Source organism: Mytilus californianus, unplaced genomic scaffold, assembly GCF_021869535.1.
Source record: "Mytilus californianus isolate M0D057914Y unplaced genomic scaffold, xbMytCali1.0.p SCAF_1, whole genome shotgun sequence".
Classification (NCBI taxonomy): Eukaryota; Metazoa; Mollusca; class Bivalvia; order Mytilida; family Mytilidae; genus Mytilus; species Mytilus californianus.
This window is the reverse complement of record NW_026262581.1, coordinates 128,685,418-128,705,472: the sequence shown is the minus strand read 5'-3', so window position 1 is coordinate 128,705,472 and position 20,055 is coordinate 128,685,418. Positions and strand designations below refer to the sequence as shown.

General features: G+C 36.6%; 1 protein-coding gene across 6 annotated transcripts in view; it reads right to left on the bottom strand.

Moving 5' to 3' along the window:
• LOC127733914 (microtubule-actin cross-linking factor 1, isoforms 1/2/3/4/5-like) overlaps window positions 1-20,055 on the bottom strand; it is a 149,000-nt gene that overhangs the window by 56,919 nt on the left and 72,026 nt on the right. For all 6 annotated transcript variants that reach the window (XM_052243382.1, XM_052243390.1, XM_052243392.1 and 3 more), the window contains 2 exons: window positions 7,996-18,942; window positions 565-5,691 (listed from right to left, as the gene is read on the bottom strand). In XM_052243382.1, the coding sequence (XP_052099342.1) occupies window positions 565-5,691; window positions 7,996-18,942 (16,074 nt within the window). The remainder of the gene's footprint in view (window positions 1-564; window positions 5,692-7,995; window positions 18,943-20,055) is intronic.

The following is a 20,055-nucleotide window of genomic DNA, read 5'->3' as shown; positions in this document are numbered from 1 at the left end:
CTTCAAGTCACTGCTGAAATTCTTTACTTTTTAAGGCCTTTATACCATTTAACTTGTTTTCTTGATCAATTTAATGACCTGTATTCAAATAAAAAATGTGTTTTAACTCATATAACTGAAAGTCCAGCAGTGAGCATGCATTCAAAAACTATACATATTAAAACTAATACAAAATTATTTCATATATTTACATCCATAAAATATATCACTCGTAACAAAATAAAACTAAAGTTTTATGTAAAGGATTGTTTCAATCATATCATGCAGGATTCTGGAGCTCAAGTTCACAAAAGCTTTGAAACAGAAATATAATCCTGACTGGTCACCATGCAAAACAATAAGAACTAATGTCACATGCTTAACACATGGTATTATAAAGCAGAACAGAAGTTATTTTGCATACAACAAGTTTTCATTCAAAGGTAGTCAAAAATATAAATTGCAATCCATTCATAACGCAGAAACAGGTAACACACTGCTTATCATCCAATTCATGAATCAATTATTTCATTCAAACAGAAGGTTGAAGCCAACACAGAGTTATGTCCCATGCTTTTTGTTTACCTTCCGTACAGCTGTCATTTTACTCTCCAATACAGTCCTCAATAAGTCCTGTTTCTGTTTTGGTTTGCCAGCTTTACTGTCTAGTAAGGGCTTCTCATCAGCACTGTCAGGTTCCTCGAAAGCATCATCTTTAACATCAGAAACAATTTCATCTTTCTCTGTTTTAAAACCATCATTTTCATCTTTCTTGGACGACTCCTTTCTATTCTTTGCTGTTGCTATGATCTCTCTGATAGCATCTGATGACAGAGGCAGTAACCATGACAATCCATCTTTGTCAGTTCCCGATGAATCTGTATTTGATAAATCTGATGAACTACTTCCACGGGAACGATTTCCCAAATTAAGAGGTCTGTTAAGTAATGGCCCCATAGGAGCCTCTGCCAGGTATTTATATCTAGAATGTTCAAAACTGTGAGGACTAGGACCACGGAACTGTACATCACTGTTCTGACTTTCACGTAATCCTTCCCTAGGAATATTACTAACAATCAAACCAGCAGCTATTGCATCATTGAAGCTATAGACTTTGTCGTTCATTAGATTAACATATACATTCTCATTCCATTCAATAATGTTTTTGTCTATGGCCTTCTGTAAGGTAATGATAATACCTTCTCTAGCTAAATCACGAATTTCTTGGCACTGTGATGTAACTATTTCCATCTCAATCATTTCACGTAAGGAGTGCTCCTTCCCTGTGCTAGGGTCAACAAATTTTCTATTTTCACCATCATAAAGTCCCTGGTTGACAGCACTGTACAAACTTAAGCCTTTTGGTGAAAGGATGAATCCTTTTTCCACAGCTTCGGCTAAACTTATTGTGTCACCAGATTGTGGGTTTTTAAAATCTCCAGTGTTTACATCAATCATCCCCAAACTAGCTGCCCGACGCAATGTAATTGGCTGAATCGTATCAGGATCAATGACTTTGGAATTTGATTGGTTTAAAATCCCAGATGAGAACGCTTCTCTCAGCTTGATTCTGTTCTGATCACTTGATAAGATCTCTTCAACGTAAATTTCAACCGAACTCTTGGAATCTACTTGATCTGCTGATGCTGCTGGTATAATATTTCTGCTAACATATTCTGATGTGATAGGTTTCCATATTCCATTGTCTAAATACTTCCCATGAACAGGGTCAATTACACCGTCACTAATAGCGTCATACAAAGATATCACTTTGTCACCAAATAAAATTTCTTTGGCTCCAGCATTGATCAGATGGTTCTGTATACTGTCCTGAATTGTAAGAAGTTTACCAGTGAAAGGATCTTTTATCATTCCAGTTATATCATCAAGCAAACCTTTTTGAATGGCATTTGAAAGAGTTCCTATTCTACAACTTTCTTGTGAGACCGATGTTATTAGTGTATCTATGGTGATACCCTTTGAAGTTTTCTGCCATTCACTTTCTTCATTTTCCAATTGGTCATTACTAATGGCTGGAGTCAACCTCTCAACCAATAGTCCTTTATCTAATGCTGCTTTAAAACTAATCCCTTCTGGTAAAGACTGATCACCTGTACCAATCATATTTGATTTTAATGCCAAGGTCAAAGGAATCCTTTCATCAGAAGTTTCATCATAAAAAGAGACATTATCTACATCCACAGTTCCTTTATCAATGGCCTCTAGAAGAGTTGATTTATCATCATGTAGGGTAAAGTCCATAGTGTCAGTATTTATCAAACAAAGACGAAGTGCTTCTCCAAATTTAATTGGCTTCTTGAAAGAGATTTGTGATATAATCTTTTCTCTTTCTGTATGAACATTTTTTGGGGAAGATTGGCTCTCTGAGGATCTTTGTCTCAAGTTAGATACTTTCAGAATGTTACAAAGACTTCTACCATTCAAAATAAATCCCTTCTCTATAGCTGTTACTAAATCCATAGTTTGATCATTTCCACATTTTAATTGTGCTGTTTGTGGGATAAATATTCCCATATCTACAGCTTGAGTCAAGATCATTATAGTATTGTCAACAGGATCCTTAATCAATGTTTCTTCATTGTCAATTAGCCCAGATAATATAGCTTCTGATAATGGCACACGATCATCACTGGTCATACTTTGCATACGAAGAGTATGCATGTTCAGTAGTCCATAATGCACAGCTTCATCTAATGTAACTCTTGTAAAAGGTACATCTAATACCATATGTTCCTCAATGGCTTTTTCTAGTGGGAATGTCTTCATATGTTTCCTATCCAGCATAGATGCTGTTTTATCACTAATAATTCCTTTGTCCGCAGCTTCAGACAATGAAACAAATTTTCCAGTTTCTGGGTTTTTTACTCGTGACCTTATCCTATGTATCAGTCCTGTTTTCAAAGCTTCACCTAGGGTAACAGACATATTAGTTCTTGGATCATGAAAGGTACAGCGATGTTTTTCAAATATTCCTTGTTCAACAGCCCTCTGAATACCAAACTGTGGCTGAGTAAAATGTCTGCGTCTATTTTGTTCAGTCTGTGATGACATGCTTGTTTCTAGTATCTGTCTCATTTCCAAATACTGATTTATTTTTGAGTCTTTCAGAAGTGTGTCTACTGTAGACAAAATTGGTCGAATTTCATCCTCAAAACTATCAATAATTAGTCCCATTGAAACTGTATCATGAGGTGACAAGTTTTCCATATAGTAACATGTCTCTGGGTCAACGACCCCACACTTTATAGCATCCTTCAGAGATACTACACCTTTGTCAATTAGAATCACTTTAGTGTTTTTATCGTCTACAAATTTACATACAATAGCCTGAGACAATGTCATTCTTAGATTATTTCTCGGGTCACTTATCTTTTTTGTATCTTTGTTGTATAGACCCATTTTGACTATTTGGGGTATTGTAAATCCATGAGATGGAATATCCACTATAAGATCTCCACTGATTTTCTCTCCTATGTCAAGGTCATCAGAATATATTGTTCTCTTCTCTGACCTTGAGAATGTATCATTAAAGCTAACATCCAATGGTACAAATGTGTCCAATTTAACATCTTTGACTAACGTTTGTGATAAATCAATAATTCCAAACTCTATTCCTTGTTTAATATCTATACACATTTTTGACACTTTGTCTATGACTTCTTTGGAGTCAACATCATAGATACCACACCTGACAGCTTCAACAAGTCCTAGTCCAGGACAGTGTATTGCCTGATGTAGTAAGCCTTTGTCCAATGCTGATTTCAAATCATAAAACTCATCACTTAAAATATCATGAATGATGCACTCCTCAATGTTTACAAGTCCTGAGACAGTGGCATCATTAAATGGAACTATTTCATTTGTTTCTGTATTTTTGACAAGAATATCTTCACATTTGATTAATTTTGATTTAATGGTCTCATGAAAGTTGAGAATTTCTCCTGTCCTTGGGTCAGTAAATTTCCTCTGGATAGGATTATAAACATCTTGATGTATAGCATCAACAAGATTTAAGTCAGTACTGCCTAAATTTTGTACAATATATCCCTTAGAAACAGCTTCTGTAAATGTAATGCTCTTTTTATCAGAACACTTATATTTTCCAGTGTGAGGGTCAATAATATTCTCTGCTAATGCACCATCAAGTGTCACCAATGTTTGGTACTGCAAGTTACGAACTAAGAAAGCGGTTCTATCAATGAGACCACTGTCTATAGCAGCTTGTAATGATACTGGGTTTACAGTTCCAGGATCAACAAAAGCCCCATCCTCCTCTATCAAGTCTTCTTCAATAATATCCATAACTCCATACTTTGGCTGGTTAGACAAATCAATCAATATTCCTCTTTCAATACTATCAAGTAATGAGAGAACATTCCCAGAGACTGTGTCTACACACCTTCCAGATGTAATATTTATAAGTCCTTTCTGGAGCGCTACATCTAACTCATGAATAGTGCCTTCCTTTGTATCTCTGACACGAATCAAGCTAGAATCTAACATACCAGAAAATATTGCTTCAGAAAAGGCCAGCTCATTTTCATTATCTGGTGATAGGAATTTTTCCTTGTCTTTAGAATAAAGTCCTTCTTCTATAACCTCTGACAATGTCAGCTGATATGGTGACTTGCATCTAACAACAAGACCTTTACTTAAGGCAAAGTTAAGTGCAATTGGAAGCCCTGATGATAACATCATTCTGCCCGATACAGGATCAATAATACGTTTGTCAATAGCTTCACCAAGAGTTAATATATCCTTACTGACTGGATCACGAACTAAAGAGTCTATGTGAATCAGACCAAGTTCAAGTGCTTCACTAAACGATACCTCTTCATCTGTTTCTATATTGGTTACAGTATTTTTGATTGGAACATATAATCCACTGTCAATCACAGCATCTAAAGTCACAGGCAGATCTGCTTTTAAACACACATCAATTGAATGTTTACGTTTTTCACGTGAGAAATTATCACTTGAACTAGACAATAGCTTATCAGCCTCAAAAGAAACATGTTTGCTTTGTTTTGATAACTTCCTCAAATCAATTTCTGTATCACTATCAACTACAATATTCAGAGTTAAAGCTTTGCTCCATGAGCACCATTTTTCATTTATTGTATCACGGACAAAACACCGATCTGACATTTCACCACTAGTAAAGGATCCTTCATCTATCACTTTTAATATTCCACAATCTAAGGCCTGTTTGAATGTTAATTTATGTCCTGTTGCACTGTCAATTATAATTTTATCCTCTACTGTTTCTGAATCTAATTTACGATTTTCACTCATTAGGAAAGATCTGATTGGCTGACTCAAACGTCTCCCTTCACATTTCATTTTCAACTGATTAATCATGATCTTTTCAGCACTTGACCCAATGTAAATTTCTCCAGTATTTGAATCAACTTGAAGTTTTTGCTCTTGAAGCATTCCAGATTCAAGAATAGAATCAAGATCCATAAAATCTCCTGTGTCTAAGAATTTTACTTCTGTGCTAACAGCATCAACAAGTCCATGTTTTACAGCAGCCCCAAGAGAAAAGTTGGAAGCTGTAACTGGATCGGTAACAAGTCCTGTGTTTGGATCAAACAACCCCCTGTTGTATAACTCAACCAATGAAAAGATTTGTTTTTTAACTGGACTTCCTCCTTGTTCTTTTGATGTATCATTTTCCAGTGCACCAACCTGAAATTTCTCCATTGAGAGCATATTCTGACAGAAAAATTACTACCCTTTCTCTTCAACATAATCTATTTTTCTAAAAGAAATTTTAAAAATGATGTCTAAGTCAGCCAAATCATATCTCTGAATTAAAAAAAAAATAGCAATACTTATCATAACTCCATATCTGCACAATGGTAAAATTTTCAACTGAGAATTCAAAATGATATTCCCTGATAAAAATGAATACAGTGGTAAAAAGGTATCTATGTATACTCAACTCTGAATCTAATACAGAATCTACTTTGCATCCAATAACTTATTTACAGATATTTTTTATCTTTAAAATTTTGTTGAAGAGAAAGTATATATCTTAATGTCTGTGGACAAATAAAATCAATGAATAATTCACAAAAAAGTAGCAAGAAAAGTTGGCAACATCTATAAAACATAAATATAACTAAATTACAAAGAAACATATATAAGAATGTTTATTACAAATAATAGAATCAAACATAAACCTATTCCAATGCATATATTCTCAAAAAGTCAAACATAAATTAACAATCAGCAAGCCAAATTAGCTGTAGCTAAAATGTGAATTATGGAAAAAAATACCCCCCGCTACATATAAATGTGCCTGTCATTTACATGAACCTTTCAATGGTTGTCTTATAATTATTCTGAAATGGTTTTTTTTGTGTTATTTGAAGAATTTGGTGTTGATGGCAAATTTTTTATAATTTTTTTTTTTTTTTTAATTTACAACTTTTATAGACTTGGAACAATGTTGAGCTTGATATGAGATGCATCGGATAGAAATCGATCTACATGTATAAGACTCTGATTTTGGAACTATCAAATACAAAATAAAAGATGAATTTTGGTCTGTTTTGAAGGGTCTTTATATCAACTCAATTTTTAAACATTTACAGACTTTGCATAGAGATTTTTTCAACCCGAAATAGGTCAAACTTTTTGATATTCATTTGCATAAGGTCGTCTTCTATCTGACACAGCTCATATATTGTATAGACACCTGTATGCTGCCCTTAAAATGCCAATTGGATAGTGGTATTACTAGGTTACTGTCTAATTAACGTAATCCCCACATCTCTTTTTATTCATATTAAAACAGGAAAGGGCAATTAGTTATTGATTTTGGACCAATATTTCGACACTGGTAAAACTGAATACTGTAAATTCAGAAATTATTGCGAGGTTTTTATTAATGCGAATAATGCGACTGGGTGACTATCGCAATAATAAGAACTCGCATTCTGATGTCTGTTACATATATCTGTATGCAGATTTTCGTGATATCGCAATAATTAATTTCGCATTTTTGTCCACTCTTGAAAAATCGCAATAATAAATGCACGCAATAATTTCTGAATTTACAGTAATATGCAATATGTTTTGCTCTAGAAGTAATTTTGTTGAGATTTATAACTGATGATATCTGTTTTGTGAAGTGTATATGGTATTTTTTTTTCATTTATATCCAAACCAGACACAAAGAATGATATTGTGATTTCAGTTTTCAGATCAAAAGGACTTAATTTTCCTATGCCCAGTACAATGCAGTCTAAAAGGTTAAATGTATATTTTTCAGATACTGTATATTTTTCAGATACAAAGTATGTACCTTTCTAGACATGTAAATATCAATCATTTTCAACAAAACAACTAATTATAATACAATTGTAATCAACAAAACACCTAGTTATGATATAATTGTAGTTAACAAAACAGAACGAAATATAATATATATCTATATAAAAAATAAATAATAACAAATACACTTAACATGGCAAGTAAATTTCTTCTGACGTCTTTCTACCTTAAATTTTACTTAAGGAATCAACTTGATGCAGTTTTCACATCTTTTGATAAAAATCAAACTTAAACCATGAACAATTCAATATTACAGGTTAAAAAGTTTTCAAGTTTCAGTAAAAAATGGTTACCATTTATTTGTGTATTATATAATTGACTTACTATGATCTAGTCTTATCTTTTTAACTTATTTTGTTGAACGGATAACCAAAAAACCTTTAAAGATGTCGAACAAAACATATTTCAGTTTTAAAAGAACTTATTGGCAATAAAAAATATATGCAAAAAAATATACTTGAAAAAATTAGGTTTTTGTAAAAGCTTATCTTATTTGACTCACTCACACAGTATACTATCAAAAATTACTCTTATATATATTAATTAAGTTTCAGAAATTCTATGACTTAATATATCCCTCCCAATATATAACAACATACACACCATTACACTATTTAAAGCTATTAATAACCATGCATTAGTTACACTCACCTCATCAAAAGGAGTGGAACGGTCCAAAGATCTTCTACCAGTCACTTTCACACCACTATCAAATTCATCAGCTTTGTGGTCTACAGCTGTACCATTAACTGGTTTAGATCGTAGCTTAACAGTTTGTTGTTCCACAACAGATGGAGCCATTGTTTCCTCAGAGATAAATAGATCCTTTGTAGGTGTGGTGGTTTCAGTAAACACCAAACCCCTCTTTATTGCTTCAGGTAGAGTTATTGAATCACCCGTTGTTGTTTGTGTTACCTTTCCTGTAGAGTCTATTACAAACCCAGGTTTAGTGACAAATGTAACATCAGCCTTCACAAGAGGCTGCTTGACTTTTCCTTCAGATACATGTAAATCTGTTGTAAGTGCAGTAGATTCAGTAAATACTAAACCTTTAGCTAGTGCCTCGGACAATGGTAATATATCACCTGTTTTTGTGTTCACTACCTTGCCTTTAGAATCCACTTTATACTCAGGCTTTGTGAAGAATGTTGTACTCTCAGGTTGAGTCTGTTGCTCAGTTTCTAAGGACGGTATTTTACCTTTAGCAAATCTTATTTCTGATTTACTTACAGTACTTTCTGTGAAGATAAGACCTTTAGCTGCAGCCTCAGATAAGGACATTATATCTCCTGTGGATGTGTTTACGACTTTGCCCTTAGAATCCACCATAAATCCAGGTTTAGTGACATATGTAGCACTTCCAGATGTGATTTGAATTTCAGTTGATGTTGTTGAAATCACTTCACCATTTATGACTTTAACATCCATTTTTGGTGCAAATGGTGACCCTTCTTTAACTACTGTATACTGGTCTACTGAAGTTGTAATTAGTTCATTATCAGAAGTGACCTTGGGTTGAATGAAACCAGCTTGTAGAGCTGTATGGAGACTCATTACATCTCCAGATTGAGAGTCATTGAAGGTTCCTTTATCAAAGTCAATCTGTCCTTGGGTTATGGCATCTGATATGGAAATAGGTGATTTTTCATTGCTTTGGTAAATATGCTCATCAATCATTTCTGCTTTATCTATTGACAAGAAGCCACAAATCACAGCTTCATCAACAGACATTATTTCCCCTGTATTGGGGTATTTGTATGTTCCAGTTTCCAAATCAATTTTCCCAGTTTTAAAGGCTTCACTAACAGTCAATGTAGGCTCATTTTTGTATTCGTCACTCTTACCAGGTATAGTTGTGGTAGTCATGGTAACTTGTTCATCATAACTAGTTTGATCTATTGGTATCTTTGTATCAACTATGTCTGTGTAAACAACAGCTCCTCTATCTGCTGTGTGAGGGCTTGCTTTCAATAACACTACTGATCCCCCTTGTTGTGTGTTTTGTCTGGTTACCGGAGACAAGAACTGCCTTTGAAGTGCTTCTTCAATAGACATGGGGATTCTCCTGTCCCTGCCTCCGAATTGCCCGTTTTTTGGATCAATGTTTCCGTGTTGAAAAGCTTGCTGAAATGACATAGTTGTCCCATCTTCTTTTGGACTGGAATATTCATATGGCTGAGATGTGGATGAAATAATCATGCCTGCTCTAACAGCTTCATCAACAGTGTAAATCTTTCCAGTCTTTGGATGTGTAAACAAACCTCTTTCTTCATCTATGTAACCTCTTCTAAGTGCCTCATTAAATGTGTAGTTCTCTGTAGCTTTGGCAGGTGACATTGATATTTTACCATCAACCTCTGTGGCTAATACCATTCCCTTCTTCATTGCATCAGATAATGGCATCGTTTCTCCTCTGCGAGTGTCTTTGTAGTTACCCTTTGCATCTAGTACTCCTCTATTTATAGCTTCAGCTACATCAATCATTTGACCTTGAGATGTATCCATGATCTTGGATATATTGTATGTAATTGCTGGTTTTTCTGATTTAACTTTTGTCTGCACTGTTTTAATTGTCTGAACAACACCAGATACTAGACCAGCCTGTAAAGCCTGTTCCATGGGTATAAATGTCCGGGTCTTTGCATCATAATATTTTGTCATATCAGCATCAATGATACCTTTTTGTATAGCTTGGTCAGCTGTCAGCTGTCTGTTTGTAGATGAATCAAGCACGCCTGTGACATTAATTTGCTTCACATCTTTGGTTTCCTTGTCAACATTTCCATTTTGTTGTAAACTTTCTCCCTTAATCAGGTCAATCTTTAGAGCATCCTCCAGTGGCATTGATGCTCCTGTCTTAGGGTCATAGTAGACATGTTTATCTTTGTCTACAATACCTCGTTTCAGAGCTTCATCAAGTGACATAGTTCTGCCAGTAAATGGATCCTTGACTTCAGTAATCATGGTATCTCCTACAGTTACAATGTTTTCTGAACTACCAGCTGCTATTTCTACCAGACCTTTTTCTGCCGCCATTAACAATGGTAGTCTCTCTCCTGTTCTCAGATTAATAACAATTCCTTTATCTGGAATAAATATTCCTTTCCTGATGGCCTCCTGTAGTGGGATCTTGGTACCAGTTTTAGGATCAATGACAGCTTTGACTGTCATGGAGTCTCGTTTAACTGTAGTCACAAAAGGGAATGTCTGTTCTAACTGGACATAACCCCTCCTGGCAGCATCCTCAAGCTCCAGTGTTTCACCAGTATGTTTGTCCAGGTATTTACATAGCCCACCATCTAAAACACCTCTATTAACTGCCTCTTCTACTGACAGCCACTCTCCTGTCCTTGGATCTTTAACCGACTTGACATTATTGATAGGTTTGCTGCCATCAAGACCTTCTAATTCTTCAGATACAGAGTCAGCTCGCACATACCCACGTTTAATGGCTTGAGGTATGCTTAATTTTTCTCCTGTTTGAGTATTTGTGACTATTCCTGATTTCAAATCCAAAATTCCACTTTGAACAGCTTGAGGCACTGGTATGGTTTGTCCACTTCTAGGGTCAACTATTGTTTGAATGTTAAAAGTACGTCTTTCAGTTATGACTTCTGCTGAAGATGGTGATCGTACCATTTTCTGATCTGCTTTTATTTTACCTTCATGAACAGCCTCAGTTATTGGAATAGAGCTTCCATCTTTTTCTTTATAACGTCCAGTTTTTGGGTTGATGATGCCTATTTCTATGGCAAGTTTGACTGGAATGAACTGTCCCTGATCAGCATCAAATACAGATTTGAGATGGAGTGTGTCAGGACTTGTTGTTTCAAATGTTTCTGTATTAGAAGATTTTTCTCCACTGACTAATCCCATTTTCAAAGCTTCACTGATTGGTATTTCTTCACCTGTATTCGAATTCACTATTACACCAGCATGTAGATCTATGATATTTCTCTTGACAGCATCCTGAAGACTGAGACTGTGACCACTAGCTGGGTCAACAACTGTGTTTATCTTTAATGTTTTCACTTGAGTAATTGTATCTTCTTTGGATTCTCCATACAGCTCTGTGCTTTTCATCTCAGAATCTACATCTTTAACTCTGACAAGTTTTTGATTGACAGCATCCATGATGGGTATGATTCTTCCATGTTCATCATCAAAGTATGTTTTACCATCGTGATCAATGACCCCTTTATGAACAGCATCATGTAACTTCAGCTCTTGTCCTGTATTTGGATCGATAACTGATACAATGGACATTCTCTTCTTTTCTGAGAACATGACATCAGCACTGACACCAGATTTTGAAGTCTGTTCTTTCAAAGTCACACTATCCATAACCTTTCCATCAATGAACCCATAATCTAGAGCCTCTTTTATGCTCATTTCTTGACCAGTCAGCGAATTCTTATATGTGCCATGTTGTATGTCTATAATGCCTGACCTAATAGCCTGATCAAGACTGACATCCTTCCTTCCTGCTGAATCTCTCACACCACGAATATCAACTTTACAGGAAACTTTTTCTGATGATTCTAAGATATCAGAGTCACCCACTCCATCTCTGTTTTTTTTGTGCTTATATTCTGTAATCTCTAAATTATCAGGACCAGTGCGAGTTACGACAGTAGACTGCACATCAATTGGTACAGACTTGTCTAGAGATACTGATAATGTTTTAGATACAGGCTTATCTTTGGTGAAGTAATCTTTTACTTTCATAGCTCCATAAATGGGAGCACCGACAAATGCAACAAGACCCATTTTAGCAGCATCCTTCAATGAAATTCTGATACAAGAGTCTTTACTGATAAATTTTCCAGATTTGGGGTCAATTCTTCCCATGTTCAATGCTTCAGTGAGAGTCATCATTTTTCCTGATTTTACATCATAAATACTGCTATCCCCACTAATAAATCCCAAACGAATGGCTTCTTGTAAACTATGCTTTCTTCCTGTTTTTCTATCAGTAAATTCACCTGTCGAGTCATCAAATACACCTTCAGCTAATGCAGCTGTCAGAGTGAAGCCCTCTGGTGTTTCCTGCACTTCGTCGTCAGGGTCAATCAACTGTTTCCTAATAGCATCTAGAACAGCAATTCTAGAACCAGTAGAGGGATCAGTAAATTTACTACTCTCCACATCAATCAGGCCACGGTTCAAGGCTTGAGAGAATGACAAACGATTTTCTTTTGGTGGTTTTTCCTTTGATCTTGGACGTAATTTGACAGGTGAACTTTTAGTGAATTTATATTCAGCACGATCAACTTCTCTGTGAGGTGAAGTTGGAGGGCTGATATAACCTTCATATATGGCTGCACCTAATGACATAACTTCTCCAGTTTTTGGATCTCTGAATGTACCACTTCTCTCATCCACCATTCCTTGGTCTATGGCATCGCTTATGGAGTAGTGATGATCAACGATCTCACTTTGAACTTCACGATAAGTAGTAACACTAAATCCTGGTTGTGGTATCAGACCTTCATAAAAGGCTTCTCTTAATGTAATCTTTTCTCCGGTTCCAGTATGCTTCAGCTTTCCTGTTTCAGGGTCAAATATTCCACACCTGATTGCTTCATTCAATGAAATTAGATCTCCTGTTTTGGGATCTAAAACACTAGAATTATCAATGTCTATTAACTTTTCCTCAATAGCTTTCTGAACAGTAATAGGTTTATGTTTTCCTGGAACAGAAATCTTCCCTTTAAGTGTGACATTTTTATCATTAGAAACAAGTTCATTTAGTGATACAGGCTCTCTTTCTCCTTTCAGTAAAATTTTCGATGATGAACTATATCTAGGTAAACTTCCTGATTTCTGTTCCTCAGTAGTGACTTTTGTTTCATGAAAGACAGTCTTTGATTCTACAGGAGAAAATTTTACTTGTGAAAGCATTTTTGGTTGTTTAGTTTCAACATCATGCATTTTTCCTACCACCATTGATAATGTTTGCGCAGTTGATAAATCAATGTATTTTCTGTTTACTGCTTCATCAATTGAGATAACTTCCCTTGTTTCCTTGAGAGTAATGGTTCCTTCATCCCAGTTAACATCTATGGCTGGTGTTTTGGATTGTAAATCAGCTGATTCTGCTAGTTCCTCTACTGTATCAGAATCCAAAAGACCTCTCTGTACTGCTTGAGGTACAGTCATTACTTCTCCAGTTGACCTCATGATGACCTTTCCAGCATTCCAATCAATAGTCAGATTATCCTTAGATATAAATGGAGAACTTGTAAAGCTTGTATTAGTTATTGTCTGTTCAGAAATACTATCAGAAACTCTGCTGCCATAAGGTTTGGAGTCACCATTCACCAATGAGGAAGGAGGGGATAAAGGGTAGGAGGGCTTGTAAAAAGAAGATCCCTCAACCTCAGAAGAAAATGAAACACCCATAGTAGGCTTTACATGCAGCGAAGAATGAGAAATATCTAGCGTCTCAGAAGTACTACTCTGAGAAAATCTACTTCTGTCAGGACTTACCACAAAACTTTCAGGTCCATTTAAATCAGGTTCATTTTTCTGAAGAGTAGGAAGTTTCATTGTAGGTTTGATACGATCTCCAGGTTTAGCGTATATAATAGTAGTTTGGGGTTCACCTTCCCCATTCAATGTAAATTTTCCAATTGTTTCAGTCTTATTTGTTTCCTGTTCTGTCACATCTGTTATAATTGGGCCTTTAGATTTTATTTCTGTAACTTCTTTTATAACAGGTCCCTTGGTCTTTGTACTTTTTACAGCATCATAGACTACTTTCCCTGCCAAAATAGGTGCTCCAACGACGGCTAGTAGTCCAAATTTCAGTGCATCCTGAACAGTCATTTTGTCTCCAGTCTTAGAATCTTTAATCTTCCCAGATTTCCTATCGAACAGTCCTTTCTTCATTGCTGAATCCAGAGAAATCATTTCACCAGTTCTTGAATCCAATATAGTGACTTCATCAGAGCGCAGCTTTCCATCAAGTATTGCTTGTTCAATGGGAACAGTTTCTCCAGTGGATGAATCCATAACTGTTCCTCTCTTCTGATCCAGTGAGTCAACAACAAGTCCTTGCTGTATAGCAGATGACAGTGGCACTACTTCTCCAGTGGCAGTGTTTGTCACTTCACAAGTTTTCCCATCTATAATTCCTTGTCGTAAAGCTGTCTTCAGTGGCAGTTTGGTTCCAGAGGCTTCATCAACTATCAGAACCAAATTTCCATCAACAATATTACGATTTACAGCTTCCTGAATTGTTATCCTCTCTCCCAAAATTGGCTCCAATAACTGTCCTCTTTCATCAATAAGTTGTGCTTTTTCTGCATCTAGTAGATTCAAAGGGCCTGGTTTTGAGAATTGTGACCTAAACTGTGACCCCAATATGATATTTTGTTGCTGACATTTTGGATAATTGACACGACCAGTATTGCTGTCTATTAATCCCCTATTGAAGCATTCCTTCAGAGTCACAGGTCTATCTAAAGTAAGACTTATCATCGCTTGTTTATCAATATCAACAATTCCTCTACTGACAGCTTCTTTTAACGTAAGTAGTTGACCAGTTTTTGGATCTCTGACTTTCCCTGATGTTGGATCAATAAGACCTACATGAAGAGCCTCGGAGTATGAGAATCCAGAAGGTGCTGATACAGATTCTGATTGAAGAGTTTTGACATCACCCCTAGTTCTCGTTGTCTCTGTTGTTTCCATTATAAGTTGTGGTGTCCTTCCTTTATCACCATCAATGCCATCATAACTCTGTTCAACGTCTGTGGTATAATTAAGAACCTCATCAAAACTGTCATTTTTCATCCTGTCCTCATCTCTAGCTCCTGACCGCTCTAGTTTTATATCAACCACAGATGGGGCAATACCATTTTCTGTCATAGAAGGTGGAACAGGTTCTTCCATTGAAATATTTTGTAGTCGTTCAATATCAGCTGCATCTGTTGATTTTGATAGACTAATGAAGCCTAGTTTTAATGCATCTTCCAATGGTATTCTACTGTTTGTTCTGGTATCCAGAAATGTTCCATTTTCAGCATCAATCAGACCATTCTTTATAGCTGTCACAGCGGATATTTGCTCTCTGGTTTTAGGATTGATCACAGAAGTGACATTCTTTAATGAGAATGGCAGATTTCCAGCACTGAAAGCACTATGTAGTAATTCTTCTTCCTTTGATCTGCCTGTGACATCAGCATGGATCAGGCCTTTGTTTAGTGCTGTGTTAATTGGCAGAGTTTCTCCTGTACCTGGGTTAATGTAAAGTCCTTCTGATATATCCAATATGCCATTCAAGACGGCATCATCATATGAGATCATGTTCATTGTCCTTGGGTCAATAACACTGCTGATACTATAAGAAACTGTTTCAGCAGTAATTTCCTCTACCAATGTAGCTTCAAATGTCTCTTGTTCATCAGTAATGTGTATACTTGATATCTCATGACGATCTTGAGCAGTTTCTATGTTTGAAGTGGCAATAGCTAACTTCCTTTCTATTGCATCATTAATGGACATCCTCTCACCAGTCACAATGTTGATGTACTGAGCATTTACATTATCAATTATTCCTTCCTCAACAGCTTTTTGTATAGATATGGTTTCACCCGTTCTCGGATGTACAACCCATGATACCATAAGTGTTGTCATTTTTGTAGTGGTCATTTTGCTTCCATCCCCTTCATCATTAGAAGTGACTGATGTGAGCTCAGCATCAATAAGTTTTCGTTCAATAGCATCTGGTACAGATAATTTCTCGCCAGTTCTTGTATTTATGTACAATCCATTTCCCTCATCTAAGATACCATCTTTCACAGCTTCAATTACAGGGACAAATTTTCCTGTAATTGGATGTTTGACACTTTTTAATTGGAATGTTTTTGTCTCTCTGAGAATGTCCCCTGTAGCTACAGGCATAGTGCCAATATCCTCAGCCAGAACCCATCCACTATCAACAGCTTCACTGATAGGTATAGACACTCTTCTGCCCTGTTGATCAAATGTCATATACAGTCCTCTTTCTCTATCTAAAATTCCTTGATTGACAGCTTCTGTAACAGATATTTTTTCTCTTGTTCTTGGATGAATGACACTAGTAATTGCAAATGAGCGGATTTCTTTAACAGATGTATCAGATGTATGTGGTTTGTCTGTTTCTCGTCCTGTGGCAAGACCTTTGGCTATGGCTTCATTAATAGTAAATTTATGACCAGTCAGTGGGTGTATAAAGCATCCTTTTGATAGATCTAATATTCCTCTTTTAACTGCTTCTTGTGGAGATATCCTCTCCTTCGTACGTGGATCGGTGATGCTTTGTACTTCAATATGGCGAGTCTGGCTCACCACCGATTCAGCAATGGCAGGTCTCGAAATTGTTGTTGATGTGAAGGAGAAGCCCTCATTTCCTTTCCTAACTATCTTGGATTGAATTTTGGAAGCTCCTGGCTCTGGTAAAGAATCAAAAGAATCAAATTCTATTTCTTCAGAGCTTTCTTCGTCTTTCTCCACTTGAAGAGATGTTGGCGGCCATTCTGTGGACAGTCGTAAAAGTCCCTTCTGTATTGCTTCCTCCACAGGCATTGTTGACCCTGTGTGAGGATCGCGAAATGTTCCGGTTCTTTCCACCAACAAACCCTGAGAGAGGGCTTCTGATACAGATATTGGACGAAAGTTGACCTCTTCATTACCTGGTTGTAGTTTGGTTTGAACAGAGGTATAGGTAATAGCTGGACTTAGAACCTCTAGCACAGTCTGAGCATCATCTGTTGATATAATTCCTTCCTTAGCTGCCATGTTCAGAGTCATTACTCTTCCTGTTCTAGCATTAGTTATCTCCCCTCGTTCTGGATCTAACATTCCAATCTGTATCGCTTTGAGAAGGGACACATTTTTGCCGCTTGCATCCTTCATGGATGTATCACGTGTCAATTTTTCTACCACATCTTTATCTACCAACCCCTGACTGGCTGCAGCTCTAAGTAGTACTCTCCGTCCAGTTCTTGTATCAACAAAATCTCCATTGCTTGTTATTATGCCTTTTCGCATTGCTTCTGGTACTGTCAACATTTTATTTGTAACTGAGTCCTTTACACATGGTCTTGCTAAAAGGACTTCCTCACTGACCAATTTTAAGTAGCCTTTCTGAACAGCTGATGCAATAGGTTGGGCAGGTTCTGCACCAGGTGATACAAACAATCCTCGTGAATCAAGGATACCATTTTCTATTGCTTCTCTAATTGAGAAAACCTCTCCAGATGATGGAATCATCACACATTTTGTACTGTCATCTAGAACTCCATTGTCAAGTGCATCAGAAAATGAAATCACACGACCTGAGTTTGGATCAATTAAGTGACCTTTCTCTGTTATCGATCCTTCTACAATCGCCTTCGGTAGGTAAAGTGGTTTACTCAGAAACTGTCTCTGATAGGCTTGGTCTAAGGGTAACTTCTGACCATTTGACCTATTGATGTATAATCCAGATTCTGGGTCAATCAGACCTTTACTCACAGCTTCCACTAGTGAAATGTATTCTCCTGATGCAGGATCTTTTATTTCTTTCTTTGACGGGTTCAAATGTCCTTTTTCAACTGCTTCTAAAATGGTCATACTTTTTCCTGATAATGGATCAATGATCTTTCCGGTTGATGAGTCAAACAGACCCTTTTCTATAGCATCAGCTAGTCCTAATGCAGATTCTAGTACTGATAGATCAGCACTACCAAACACAGCTTGGGACTGTGTGATAGTGGTAACTGTTACCCCATCTCCTCCTAGGTTTGTTGCAGTTTGTTGTGAGATCAGACCCTTAGACACAGCCTGATGTAATGGAATGTTCTGGCCCGAGTTGGGTTCTCTGTAAGTCATTTTAACAGGATCAAATATTCCTTTCTTCATGGCATCTAATAATGGAATTTGCCTATTTGTAACAGGATCTGTAAGTCCACAAGGTGAGTTCAACTGCTGCAGTAAACCATCTGATATATAACCTTTACTGTATGCTTCTTGTAGTGATAACCTTCTACTTGTTAAAGGGTCTACATAAAACCCTGTTCTAGAGTCAAACAATCCAGTTTTAATAGCATCCACTAAACTAACTTGTCTTCCTGTCTGAGGATTAAGAATGGCTGACACATACAATGTCATTTGACTTGGTGCTATACATTCTTGTTTAACTGTCACTAATATTTGTGAAGTATTGGACATATGATCTTCAGGTGGAGCACTCTGATGTAAAGCCTGAACACTTGTAATACTAGCAACCTTCATGGACAATCGGTTAGGTGCTAAAAGTGGAGGTGATATCATTCTTTTTTGAACTCGTGGACTATCATCTACATCCATACTGTCCATGGTACTTTCAGTTTTATCCATGCGTGGAGTAGAGGTACCGATAGGACGATCCACCATAGCTGTCACTTTACTAACAAATGATTTGCCACCATAACCATTGGTGGTTGTCATTGGTGTTGGGTATCCTTCAAATTCTGATAACTGATGAAAATATCCTTCCATATCCTCATCAACTAACATGGATGATCTTTTGGCAAGTTCTGCACGGAATGTACGTAATAATGGAATTTCTTCATCTATAACCATTTGGAACTGAAAAAGATCAAACATAGGTTAGTCAGTGTGTTATCATAAAACTTAATGCATACTGTTATTTCTTAGTTTTTGGCAGGTTTTTGCAACACTTGTAGAAAGATAATAAAGAATCCAACAGAAGAAAGAATTTTCACAGTTTATTGGAAGGAAAGAAAATCCATGCATCTTATAAAAATCATCATTATTCATATTGGCCTTGTCCAGTGAAATTGGAAGTGTTTGGTTTAAAAAATTCCAATGCTGTAAGATAATTTCAGATAAGGAGGAAAATCATTACTCTTACAATTGTAAAAGTGTAAACAACATTAAAGACAGCAACACCTGTAAATCACCCCAAAGTGATGGTTTATTCTGGTCTACATGTCTATAACTCAGACTAGTATCTGTCAAAGATTTACAAACTTTTGTAGGTTTTTAAAAGTACATGGAACAAGAAATGATTGTAACAGGATGCTGTTACGAAGTCTTCCAAACGAAGCTCCCATAATTCGTAATTCCCATAGTCGCCCGACATTGAGCAAAGTCCAGTGAAAATTGGTTTGGTCCAGCCTGGGGACTAACCCTGTATATCATTCAAATCATCTTGGCATGACAAACCAGAATATATATGGTTTAGGGGTGGGGATCTCGACCATTTACAAGATATTAGAACTTTCTCAAATGGCAGGGGGTCGGGATGACCCCTGGGGATTAATCCTGTATATCATTCAAACCATCTTAGCATGACAAACAAGAATATATATGGTTTAGGGGTGGGGATCTTGACCACTTACAAGATATTAGAACTTTCTTAAATGGCATAGGGTGGGGGTGACCCCTGGGGACTAACCCTGTATTGCATTTGATTTGCTTTATCATGACAAACCAGAATATATATGGTTTAGGGGTGGGGATCTCAACCATTTACAAGATATTAGAACTTTCTCAAATGGCAGGGGGTCGGGATGACCCCTGGGGACTAACTCTGTATATCATTCAAACCATCTTAGCATGACAAACAAGAATATATATGGTTTAGGGGTGGGGATCTTGACCACTTACAAGATATTAGAACTTTCTTGAATGGCATGGGGTGGGGGTGACCCCTGGGGACTAATCCTGTATTTTATT